The following is a 12,933-nucleotide window of genomic DNA, read 5'->3' on the forward strand; positions in this document are numbered from 1 at the left end:
AGCAAACAGAGGGAGGGTGTAAATCTCTCCTAGAGGCGGGGGGAGGAGCAGCTGTGACTGAAGGTGTGTGGGTAACTCAGCAGCCACCCCAACCCACTTCCCGGGTTTCTGTGGGACCCACCAGCCCTTGGGATTAAACCCGGTCCCGGCACATTTCAGCAGGTGGATTCTCCGGGCTGCTTCGCTTCAGAACCGCCTGGGTCAGAACAACCTGCGGCTGGGCCCCCGTGGGAGGGGTGAGAAAAGGGAACAGTGAGGGAAGCGGTCACAACAAACACATCCCCCGTCACCTAACGGGAGACCAAACACCCCCCCCCCCTCCCAGGCAGAAGTGAGTCTGCGCTCCAGTGAGACCCCACAGCAGCGGGGAGCGGAGCGGGACGGGACGGGACGGGACGGGACGGGACGGGACGAAACGAAGCGACTCTGGGAGCTGGTCCCTGCAGCCCCTTGTTCTAAGCGAGGGAACCGCTCGGAAAGTGACCTGACAGTCCATGCACCGAGGCTGGGCGGAGATGAGTAAAATTCAGCCTGTGAAGGGTTTGTGACCCGTTCTGGTGGAGTCTTCACCAGCAGGTTATTTACATTGTGGTTCTGGTCACCTGACAAACTGGGCTTCGGCCCCTGTTCTATACATCAGCTGAAGTCAACTCTAGAAATCTGAGCTGAAACTTGCCCCCTGTTCTGAAAGGGCAGGAGGCGCTGGGCATCAGAACAGGCCCACATCCCATCTGCTGGCAGAGGTTAAACATGGACCACGTGCGGCAGAGCCGGGGAGAAACCGGATTGTTCACCTCTGAACGTCCGCATGATATTGAGAAACTCCTCTGGGTAAACTATGCCTTGTGCTTGGAGGGGAGATGTACCTGAGGCAGCCGAGTGCACGTGTAAAAGCGGATCTCCCTAAACATTTATTTTTGTTATGAATTGGTGTCAGGGTTCCCCCTCCCACTACTCGGAACTAGGACCAGCTCTAGGCACCAGCAAAACAAGCACGTGCGTGGGGTGGCACATTTCCAGGGGCAGCATTCTGGCGGATAGCTTCAAGAAGTCCAACATCAAACCCCAGCTCTCCTTGGGCAACAAAGTGCCACCAACTGCCTGGATGTGGCAGGCGGCAGCCCTCCGGGCTACTGCTACAAAGTCTGCCTGACCCCGGAGTCCGCCAAGAGCCACTTTATGTTCCTAAAGCCCTACAGCAGGGGTCGGCAACCTTTGGCACACAGTTCACCAGGGTAAGCACCATGGCTGGCCAGGCCAGTTTGTTTACATGCTGGGTCAGCAGGTTCCACTGATCGCAGCTCCCACTGGCCCTGGTTCGCCGCTCCAGGCCAATGGGGGCCTGTGGGAAGCGGCACGGGCCAAGGGATGTGCTCACCGTGGCTTCTTGCAGCTCCCATTGGCCTGGGGTGGTGAACCATGGCCATTGGGAGCTGTAATCAGCCAAACCTGCGGATGTGGCAGGTTAACAAACTGGCCTGGCCTGCCAGGGTGCTTACCCTGGCGAGCTGCGTGCCAGAGGTTGCCGACCCCTGCTCTAGTCTGTATTTCACCTCCGCACATATCACAGGCAGCGCAAGTTACTCAGGCCCTCTGGTGGCCCATGGAGTTTTCAGCTCCTCTGTCTCAATAAGAAATTCAGGCAGATACACCCAGCTCAAGCAGATTCAGATGAAGTCGTTGCCGAATGCTGCATCAGTACCGCACCCAGTCAAACAAACAAAAAAAAACCCAACAATATTGCAAAGTGCAAACATGTGTAAAAGCCAAAAAAAAAAAAGGAGGGGAGGCAGCCAAAACTTTTTTGCATGAGGGGTTGGGGGGACCGAGAACCAGCCCTGCTTTGTACAATACTTGCTGCAAATATATAACAGTGGTTGCAACAATGAAGAGGACTCAGAGGGTCCCTTATTCTGTGTTGTGAAGTGCCTGGGCTGGGGGATCATGACTGTGCTTTTACCTAAGGGAGAAGTAAAATGATCTCAAATCCCAAGACATCCTTCGCTGGCCTAAAAGAGCGTGTTCTGGGGTCAGGGAAAAGCTTCCCTTATTCCTCATTGCCTTTGGGTTAGACCAGGGGTGAGCAAACTACGGTCTGTGGGCTGGATCCGGCCCATCAAGGCTTTGGATCTGCCCATGGGATTGTCACCCCCTTGTGCCATGGGCCTTGCGCTGCTCCCAGAAGCAGCTGGCACTATGTACCTGCGGCCCTTGGGGGAGGGTGGGCAGCGGGCTCCACACACTGCCCTAGCCTGCAGGCACTGCACCCCACAACTGCCATTGGCCGGGAACGGGGAACTCTGGCCAATGGGAGCTTAGGGGGAGGTAAGTCTCAGAGGGGGAGCCGTGTTAGTCTGGATCTGTAAAAGCAGCAAAGAGTCCTGTGGCACCGTATAGAGTAACAGACGTATTGGAGCATGAGCTTTCCTGAGTGAATAGCCACTTCGCATGCATCCGACGAAGTGGGGATTCACCCATGAAAGTTCATGCTCCAATTTGTCTGTTAGTCTATAAGGTGCCACAAGACTCTTTGCTGCTTTTAGCGGGAGGTACTTACAGGCGAGGGGAGAGCACGGAGCCCTCTGCCTCCCCTCCCCCCGCTCAGGGGCTGCAGGGACATGGTGCTCGCTGCTTCTGGGAGTGGCATGGGACCAGGGCAGGCAGGCAGGGAGCCTGTCTTAGCCCCAGTGGGAGCTGCTGCCACCCTGGAGCTGCTCCAGGTAAACAGCGCTGAGCAGGAGCCTGCCCCTCAAACCTCCCCTGCCCCCAAACCAATGTTCTCTCTAATTTTTGACAGGCTGTGTGCGCAAAAAAATTCTTGTGTGCAAATTTTTGTGCATGCAGTGTTTCGCCGTGTGCACAGGGGTTAGGGTCTGTGTGCACACACACGTGCACAGCTTAGAGGGAACCGTGCTCTCAACCCACTGCCCTGAGCCCTCTGATGCACCCCACACCCCTCATGCCCCCAACCTGCCTTGAGCCCCCCCACTTCCCTCCCCCTGCTCTGAGCCCCCTCACTCACTCCGCACCCCCTCCTCCACCCCTGGGTTAGATTGTGGGAGACAAGAACATTTGGCAGCAGGACCAGAATCTGAAACTAGAAACTCTCTGAGTACAAGGGGAAGCAGGTCCAGCCTTTTTGTAGCCATGGGAGACCTGACGGTGACAATTGGCTGGTAGCTAATGCAGGGTGGGAATGTCACACAAGCCTTTGGGGAGTCCTGGGCCAAATCTCACTCAGTGGGAGCTGCGTTCTGTGACCCTAGGGCCCCCATGACCCCACCGCCACCGACAACGGGCTTCTGCTTCTCCCTCAGCAGCCGCCTCTTCCGGATTGGGGTTCACAGATGAAGCGGGGGATCTCTACACCCAGCGGGGCTCTGGGCAGGAAGGGGAGACACGATGTCCGGGAACGGAAGGGTTAAAACTGCCGGGAGGTTTGTGTTACATTCACACGGGTGCCGGGTCTCCTGTCCCAGCCCGGAGCGGGGTGTGTGTCACTGCTGCCCCCGCGCGGCTGCCGGGAGAAGGGCGGTTCCTCAGCCTGGGTTTTTGTAGGATCACAAACCGGTTTCGTGTCACTGTGTCTCGCACAGTAATAGCGGGCGGTGTCCTCGGGCTTCAGGCCGGTCATTTGCAGATACAGCTCACTCTTGGGATCATCCCTGGAGATGGTGAATCGGCCTTTCACTGAATCAGGGTATGCAGTACCCCCACTGCTGCTAATATAAGCGACCCATTCTAGTCCCTTGCCGGGAGCCTGCCGGACCCAGTTCATATCCCAGCTGCTGAAGGTGAAGCCGGAGGCTTTGCAGGAGAGGCGGAGAGAGTCTCCGGGCTTTTTCACATCCCCTCCGGACTCCACCAGCTGCACCTGGGACCGGACACCTGAGAACAAACACAGGCCATTAATATCGGTATAAAAACAGCGGTAACACAATATTCTTCTAACTCTGCCCGTTATTCAGAGGAGGAAAATACCTTCCAAAGCGGCTACAGCGAAAATTACAAGGAGCAAAAATCCCATTTTCCCTGGTGCTGGAGGGGAAAGTTCTCAGGGACTGGCTGGTCACTGCACAGACCCAGGGGCTGCGGATTGTGTCTCCGGGTGCAGCCTGGGCAGAGAGAGGCTCAGATTTAAACAGGAAACTGTCTCCCTCATTTGCATGTCCCAGCTTTATAAGAGACACACTCGTGCTGCCAGTGATCTGAGTGACCCGCCCTAGGGCTCCGGGTGCGGGAGTCAGACTGTCCCGTGTTGTGTGTCTGTGCAGCGCCGGGCACAGGGCGCTGGGATCCTCCTGACACTTTGGGACCCCTGGGAGGAGTGAAAAGCTCCCTGCAGTGACTGTATTTCCCCACCCGGGGAACTGAGGGCCTGGCTATTTTGAGGTGATACTGGGGTTGGGGGCGGGGGCCAGTCAGCTCTGGAGCCCCGTTCCAGCAGCACAAGGGCCATGCAATGTCCAGTCAGGGGGGGTCAGTGTCTGGGGAGGGGTCGTGTTCCAGGGATCCATTGGGCTGGGCCACCCGCTGGAGAGGGAAGATTCCCCATGGCGCTGGGGGGATTGGGGACAGAAGCCCCTTTTCCTTCCCGGCAGTGACCGGCTCCATTGAAATGATCCATGACACTAGGAACGTGACCTGAGCAAGCCTGGCTCGTGCTTTGGGCCGGGTCTGGGGCCCGCCTGTGGGTGCAGGTGGGAGAAGCTAGGGGGGGGGGAGGGGGGAGACTGAGGACAGAGTTAAGTTTGCAGTGGAGCCTCCCTGGGATTAGTGGACCAAGAGCGGCCTGACCAGGGACCAGGGTTTCTTGCAATTGGTTCTGGCCACTAATAGAGACAGGAAAAGGGCCTAGTTCAGTGGCTGTCCTGTCAGCCGTTCCAGACTGTACTGAATCAGGAGTCTGATTTGTCTCGCATACTCCAAGTTTCACCTCACATAAAAACTGTATCAGACATCAAAATACGAAAGTGCCACAGCACCTTATCGAGAAATTGCTGAGTCTCATTTTTATCATATAGTTAGAAAATAAATTGATTGGAATATAAATATTGTACTAAATTTCAGCCTATAGAGCAGTATAAACAAGTCATTGTCCGTATGAAGTTTTAGTTTGTACTGAATTGGCTAGTGCTCTTTATGTAGCTTGTTGTAAAACTAGACAAATTTCTGGATGAGCTGATGCATCCCCAGGAAGACCTCCGCTTACCCCGTCTGAGAACCACTGCCCTGTCCCGCTCCTTATAAGAGATACAGACTCCTCTCCTCAGAGATGTAAATTATTAACACACTGGTTCAGAGCGGGGTCAGACGCTCCTTATGCTGTTGTACATGGGAGAAACTAACAGCTCCCTTAACCGGAATTCTTTATCCGGGGATTTGGGGCCCCCTATGAAATCTATTCTAGTGAACTAAGAGCTGGTGGGAGATTCCGCTCGGAAGCCCCCACTCCCCGTGCACCCTGGGGCGGTGGCTCTGTGGGGTCAGTGACGGGGTCAGGTCCGAGGTTTTCACTGGTTTGGGGGACACCCGCTGGAGGGTGAAGATTCCCCGCGGCGCTGGGGCAAAGTGTCCCCTTCCCTTTCCCAGCAGGGGCCCGCTCCACGGACATGCGCAGTGACCGGGGGCCGGGTCTGCAGCAGGAGCGCCCAGTGCACGGAGCAGGGCCGGTGCTGCAGATGGTCGCTGGAGATGGGAGAAGTGCTCAGAGGAAAGTCTCAGGCCAGAGTTCAGAGCTGGATGTGCAGCGCCAGGGCGGTGAATGTGCTGAGGGCAGAATGTCTCCGGGGTGAGCACTGAGTGTCACTGACAGCGGAGAATGTCAGGGGGGGTTAGAAAAGCCTGGGGGGAGTCTTCACCCGCGACTCCTCATTGCCCGGCTTCTCGGGATTCGGGCTGATGGTGGGAATTTGCAGCTTAGAGGCTGGCCGGTGCAGTGCCTGGGTATGATGGGGATAACGGCGATGGGCCGGTTCAGGAGGGGTCTCGGGTGGGTTGAGCCGAAGTGTAATTCCTAAACCGGATCCTGGAGTTTGTCTGTGGGGAGGGGCTGCGGGTTTTTGTTTGTTTGTTTCCAGTTTTCTTTTTAGGAGGTGCCAAAATTCCTGTGCTTTACATATTCCGGGGGGGGGGGGGGGAATGCGTGGGGGCTGTAGCACATTCACACGCAGGGCTGCCCACAGGGGGGGCAAGTGGGGCAATTTGCCCAGCCCCGCAGGGGCCCCTACCAGAGCTTTTTGGGACCCCTGGAGCGGGGTGCTTCACTGGCTCCGGGGGGCCCACAAAACTCTCGCGGGGATGGGTCCCCGGAGCTTCTTCCGCTCGGGGTCTTTGGTGGCGGGGCTGCTTCCCCTCCGGGGCGGAAGGACTCCCCGCCACCGAATTACCGTCAAAGTGGGACCCGCCGCTGAAGTGCTGGGTCTTCTGCTGTAATTCGGCGACGGGGGTCCCCACCGGGGGTCTTTGGGGCACTTCGGTGGTGGGTCCCAGAGCAGAAGGACCCCCCGCCACCGAATTACCGCCGAAGGGGGCTTCCCGCCGCCGAAGACCCCAGGCCCCCTGAATCCTCTGGGCGGCCTTGGCACAGAGATATCGTTCTGGTTCAAACAGGGAGGAGTTAGAGCTTCAAGCTGGAGCACTGAGCAATTCTGGGAAGGAGATAAACTCCCCTCCTGTCAGAGTGAGATGAATCTAAGGAGGAGGGCGGATTATGAGAAATCTTCCCCTTTTGAGCAGGTGAGTTAATAATTGCTAAATATTGGGCTGCTTCCTATAAAATAGTGGGTCCTGACCCCTCTGGGAGACAGAAGGTTGAGCTAGGTGGGCCCTTGGGAGAGTGTTGGGGCTGGCAATTCTTAGGGTCCCAGGTTAGGTCCATCAATGGCTATTAGCCAGGATGGGCTGGGATGGTGTCTCCAGGGTCTGTTTGCCAGAAGCTTGGAATGGGTGAGAAAAGGATGGATCACTTGATGATCACCGGTTCTGTTCATTCATTCGGAAGTACCTGGCATTGGCCACTGTCAGAAGACAGGATACTGGGCTAGATAGACCTTTGGTCTGACCCAGTCTGGCTGTTCTCATGTTCTTATTCCTGGGGTCTTTCCCTTCATTTCTTAGGGGCACCAGAGACAAATGCAGCAGCCAGGACTCCTGGGTTCCACTCCCTGCCTTGGGAGCTCTGACGCAATGGCTGCCTTTCAGTGCTAAGGGATTAGATTCATGGAGTGCTTGTAATGCAAGGCAGAAGCAGTGTTGGCAGCTGCTCCTCCCTGGGGCTCATAAACGCAGACTGGTTCTCTGCAAGGTTAGTTTTAGTGCAGGCTTTTATAGGATTTTCCTCACAGTGTGTATCTGACACAGTGATGCATGGAGGTGTCTGCGGGCTGCAGGCCGGTCAGTTGCAGGAAGACTTGGCCTTTGGAGGTGTCTCTGGTGATGGCGAGTCTACTTTTGAGACCATTGCTATAAGCAGTGTCCCCATCAGCCCAGATACCTCCCATCCAGTCCAGCCCCTTCCCCGCTGGCTGACGGGCCCAGTGCACCGCGTAGCTAGTGAGAGAGAATCCGGACACGGTGCAGGTCAGTCTGAGGGTCTCCCCGGGCTTCTTGACTCCCCCTCCGGACCCCACCAGGCTGACCTGGGAATAGACACCTGCAGAGGGGAAATAAAGGGGGAATATTGCAGTGATTCCCGGAGATGCAGTTATTAGGGAACACGCGGTACCGGGCACCCAGCGCCAGCACAGATCCCGCCCGTACCCGCGGGGAGCAACAGGAGGAAGACGATGGCCAGGCTGGGGGTCATGTCTGCGGCAGACATGACCCCCAGGTTCTTCCCTTGCCTCCGCAGATTCCTAGGGCCCCACACAGCCTCCCCATGGGGCGGGGGAGGGGAGGCTGCATAGGGCACTTAAGTGGCTAGAGACGGCCCTGCTGCCCTGCCTAGGAGCCCCAGGTAAGCACTGCACTCCTCCACTCCCTTTCCAGAGCCTGAACCCCTGCCCCTTCCCACACACCTCTCCTGCCCCCAAACTCCCTTCCAGAGCCTGCACCCCTCACCCCCTCCTGTACCCCCACCCCTCTGCTCCAGCCCATAGCCTGCACACAGCACCCAAACTCATCCCAAAGCCTGCACCCTGCATCCCAATCCCCTGCCCCAGCCCAGGGCCTGCCCCCAGCACCCCTCCCCCACCCACACTCCCTCGCAGGGCCTTAGGCAGGTGGGGAGCAGAGTTGGGGATGGCGAGCTCTGGGCATTTTGGGCACCACCAAAATTTCTACAAACCTGCCCCCCACCCCGGGAGGTCCTTTGGGATCAGGAGAACCTATGATTTGATGAGACAGGTTGTAAAGAACCACTCATCTCTGAATCTCGTGTTTTGGTGGTGACATCAGAACTGAGATGCCTGAGGAAACTGCCTTTATGTTTTCTTGTTAGCCCCTGTGGTGAAACAGGAGTTTAATTTTGTGGCTGGTTGGGTATAGCTTATCAAAGAATAACCCCCAATTCTGGGTTGTGTTGTGACCCACTAAGGCACGGTTACAAGCAGAAATCTCTTTCTGTCTGTTTTTCATAGGTTGGATCCCCAAGGTGTCCATACCTGGCACAGTAATGCAGAGTGGTGCGCTCGGATCTGGGGCTGCTCAATGGCAAATGCAGCGAGTAGTTGAGCTGTAATAACGTGGCGGGGGGGATTGGCCTGCTATAGATTCTCACCTCTTCTACCTACATCCCCTGTTTCATGGTGGTTTAAGTAAAGGGTTTGGCCTGGAGCTGCAATGAAATGAAAAAAAAACAAAAACAAAATATCTCAGGAATTGTTCTACCACCCTCGAGGGGCAGCGAGAGTGTGATGGGTGGGAGAGGGGAGAGGGAGGAGGGGGGGCGCTTTATAGAAGTTTTATCTTTCTTTAAACTGCTCACCATTATCTGGTGCAGGGGCGGCTCCAGGCACCAGCATGCCAAGCGCGTGCTTGGGGCGGCAAGGGCGGGGGCCGTGAGGGCGGCAGGCAGGCTGCCTCCAGCGGTAGGGTCCGCTGGTCCCGGTTTGCCTGCTGCAGGTCCGCCGAAGCTGCGGGACCAGCGGACCCTCCGCAGGCAAACCGCCGGAGACAGCCTGCCTGCCGTGCTTGGGACGGCAAAATCCCTAGAGCTGCCCCGATCTGGCGTTTCTGTTAAAAGACCCGAGGGAAATAAAGCAAAGAGGTATTAATTTGGAGGCTGTGGTAACACAGGTGACATCCTGTGACCTTTAGGGAGGGAAAAGTTTACCTTGGAAAATTGATAAAGCAGCAAGTTAGTGGAAACCGAATCTCATCTTCCTGGAGGTGGAGAAATGAGCGTGTCCAAGGATGGGGAGTCAATGAGAAACTGTGGAGAAGCCGGAGTCTCTGTACCGGGGCAGATGCAGGGACAGAGGCGTGGCGGGATTTAAAGAGGGCGTTGGGTTATTAATTTCCCTGGGCACCTGTAAACGTAAGAGCCTCTCCCCGGAGTGTGTGATCCCAGCTCTGGGAGCAAAGGCTGAGAGAGCGGGGAGGGGTGGAGTATCCATGGATGGTGGATGGATCGATCATAGAATCTCAGAACTGCAGGGCTGGAAGGGAGGGGTCATTCCCTCCAGCGCCTGCGCTTTGGCACCGGTGCAGCCTGAGGCCAGGGGAGATGAGACAGCGGATCAGACAGGGAGTCAGATAAGTACGGAAGCTGTTTAATAGGCTTCTAAGCAAACACCACACAGCTCTATGGCACTGGTCAGGCGTCTTTGGGGGGAGTAGCCTCTGCTCGTTGATAGGTTTCAGAGTAGCAGCCGTGTTAGTCTGTATCCGCAAAAAGAACAGGAGTACTTGTGGCACATTAAAGACTAACAAATTTATTTTAGCGTGAGCTGCAGCTCACTTCTTCGGATGCATAGAATGGAACACACAGATGCGCATCATCAAAGATTTACAATCTATCCTTAAAGATGATCCCTCACTCTCACAGATCTTGGGAGACAGGCCAGTCCTCGCTTACAGACAGCCTCCCAACCTGAAGCAAATACTCACCAGCAACCGCACACCATACAACATAAACACTAACCCAGGAACCTATCCTTGCAACAAAGCCCGATGCCAGCTCTGTCCACATATCCATTCAAGTGACACCATCATAGGACCTAATCACATCAGCCACGCCATCAGGGGCTTGTTCACCTGCACATCTACAATGTGATATATGCCATCATGTGCCAGCAATGCCCCTCTGCCATGTACATTGGCCAATCCGGACAGTCTCTACGCAAAAGAATAAATGGACACAAATCTGACATCAGGAATCATAACATTAAAAAACCAGTGGGAGAACACTTCAACCTCTCTAACCACTCAGTGACAGACTTGAAGGTGGCAATTTTGCAACAAAAACACTTCAAAAACAGACTCCAAAGAGAAACTGCTGAACTTGAATTAATATGCAAACTAGATACTATTAACTGTGGCCTAAACAAAGACTGGGAATGGTTGGGTCATTACACCAATTGAATCTATTTCCCTATGTTAAGTTCTCCTCACACCTTCTATGGGCCATCTTAATTATGACTTCAAAAAGTTTTTTTTCCTCCTGCTAACGATAGCTCATCTCAATTGATTAGACTCTGCCTGTTGGTATGCATACTTCCACCTTTTCATGTTCTCTGTATGTATAAATATCTCCTGTCTGTGTGTTCCATTCTATGCTTCCGAAGAAGTGAGCTGCAGCTCACAAAAGCTCATGCTAAAATAAATTTGTTAGTCTTTAAGGTGCCACAAGTACTCCTGTTCTTTTTGCTCATTGATAGTTGTCCTCGTCCGTGTTTTTCCTTATCCCGGTTTTTCCCAGCACACAGAACATGGGGGGGGGGGGTCACATGGGGAGTGTTTGGCATTTTCTGGGCTCTATAGAATGTGTTGTGAGGCGTAGAACAGTTTATGGGACCCAGCGTGTCAGTCCCCCCATCCCAGTCACGAGGTGCCGGCCTCGGGATCTCTGCTGTCTGTGGCACTGGATGTGGCTGCAAAGCCGAGAACATTTTAATCATTTCAAGGAAGGGAACACACTGTTGTCTCCCGCGACAGCCCAGCACACGGACTGTCAGTGTCACAAACCAGCTGGGACTTCCCCTGCTGACTGCAACGCAACGGGAGGTTTTTGTCTGAGCTCAGCCCGGCTTCGCCTCACTGTGTGTCTGGCACAGTGATACCGGGCGGTGTCCTCGGGCTTCAGGCCGGTCAGTTGCAGGTAGATCAGCTTCTTGGAGTTGTCTGTAGAGGTGGTGAATCGCCCTTTCACGGAATCTCCGTAATGGGTGGTTGCTCCATTAATTGCTGATACCCACTGCAGCCCCTGCCCGGGAGCCTGGCGGACCCAGCTCATCCAGTAGCTGTCTATGCTGAACCCCGAGGTGGTACAGGTCAGTCTGAGGGAGTGTCGAAGAAAAACTCAGTTCTCGCTTTTGTTTGGGTGCAGCAAAACCAAATACTTTAATTTCTCCAGTAATTACCATGGAGGGAGAGAGTGCCATAGGACACAGGGTCACCCCAGTCCTGGACAGGTCTCTCAACTGGTAAACAATCACAGCAAGCCTTTATACCTTTTACAGACAATTTCTAACAATAATACAGACAGTAAAAAGCAACAACTACATTTTGTTTATACATAGCAAAAAGGCTTATCTTATTTGTCTCAATCCTAGGAAAAGCAAGCCTGCATTTTGGTTAGTGATTGCAAGGTCGTAATAACTTTGTACACAGTTCCTGTCCTGTCGCCTCGCACTATCTTTGCTCCTACAAGTCTTACGTCATTAAGGTTACAGTATGGCCTGACTCTTGCTAACTAACATTCATTAAGATCTCTTCAAATCCTTGTTAATTATTTACTGGCTTCCACAGGGAGTCTCCGGGCTTTTTCACATCCCCACCGGACTCCAGCAGCTGGACTTGTGACCGGACACCTGGAATAAACGCATGTTAAAATCATGTCAGTGCGAATTGTCAACAATCCATCCCGCTGACTCCCCTACCCGTACAAGGGGAGAAAATACCTCCCAACGCTGCTGCAACGAACACGAAATGGAGCCAAAGAGGCATTTTCCCTGGCGTGGGAGGGGAGCGGAAAGGTCTCGGGTGGGTCGGTTGGTAACTGCACAGACCCAGTGGGCTGCAGATTGTCTGGGCGTGCAGACTCGGCAGAGAGAGATTTAAACAGGAAACTCTCACCCTTATTTGCATATCCCCCTCCTTATAACAGCTAAAACTCCTTCCCAGTGACTCACTGGATGAGTGCCCTGGTCTGGTCACTCCCTCTGGGGCACCTGGAACTGGCCACTGTCAGACAGGACACTGGGCTGGATGGACCTTTGGTCTGACCCAGCCTGGTGGCTCTTATGAGCTCACATCCTGTCTGGGGAAAAAAGGAGTGGGAAAAACTTTGAACTCCTCAAGGGTTTAACAGACTCTCACCCTTTGGTGTTGCCCCAGTAGCTAAGTGGCCTATGCTCTGTCTACAGGCCCAGCCCTGACACCCCTGGAGCGGACACGACTCTCCTCTTCGCAGTCAGGGAAGTGTCTTTAATTGCTGCCAGGGTTTGCCGCGGGGACGGGAAGGAGCCCCGCTCTGCCAGGCTTTCGGCGCTCTCACCTCCCCACATTTACAATGACAGGCAAGAACCGGTATCTGACAGGTGTGTGTTGGTGTCCGGGTCTCAGAAGAGAAAGGTGAGACCCCTCAGCTCCCTGCCCCCGACATCCCTGGACATCCCTGTCTGTGTTTCTGATACTGTTACTGAAAAGCCCGGGTTTCAGAGTTTTGCTGCGTGCTCCAGGTTCTGTTCTTGCGCGCCAGGGCTGGGGCGCATCAGCGCGAGAGGAGATGTATCGAAAGGGGAATGAGGACCCCAAACGAGCAGCCACCGG

General features: G+C 54.7%; 2 gene segments (V, D, J or C); both read right to left on the bottom strand.

The window, feature by feature from the left end:
- Positions 1–133: 133 nt before the first annotated feature.
- Positions 134–4,027, bottom strand: LOC123347512. The segment is given in 3 exon segments: positions 134–217; positions 3,569–3,888; positions 3,982–4,027. Coding segments are annotated over 3 exon segments (450 nt in total).
- A 3,313-nt stretch (positions 4,028–7,340) lies between these two features.
- On the bottom strand, positions 7,341–7,807 carry LOC123347513. The segment is given in 2 exon segments: positions 7,341–7,654; positions 7,762–7,807. Coding segments are annotated over 2 exon segments (360 nt in total).
- Between the last annotated feature and the right edge of the window lie 5,126 nt (positions 7,808–12,933).

Source organism: Mauremys mutica, chromosome 13, assembly GCF_020497125.1.
Source record: "Mauremys mutica isolate MM-2020 ecotype Southern chromosome 13, ASM2049712v1, whole genome shotgun sequence".
In the NCBI taxonomy this organism is placed as follows: domain Eukaryota; kingdom Metazoa; phylum Chordata; order Testudines; family Geoemydidae; genus Mauremys; species Mauremys mutica.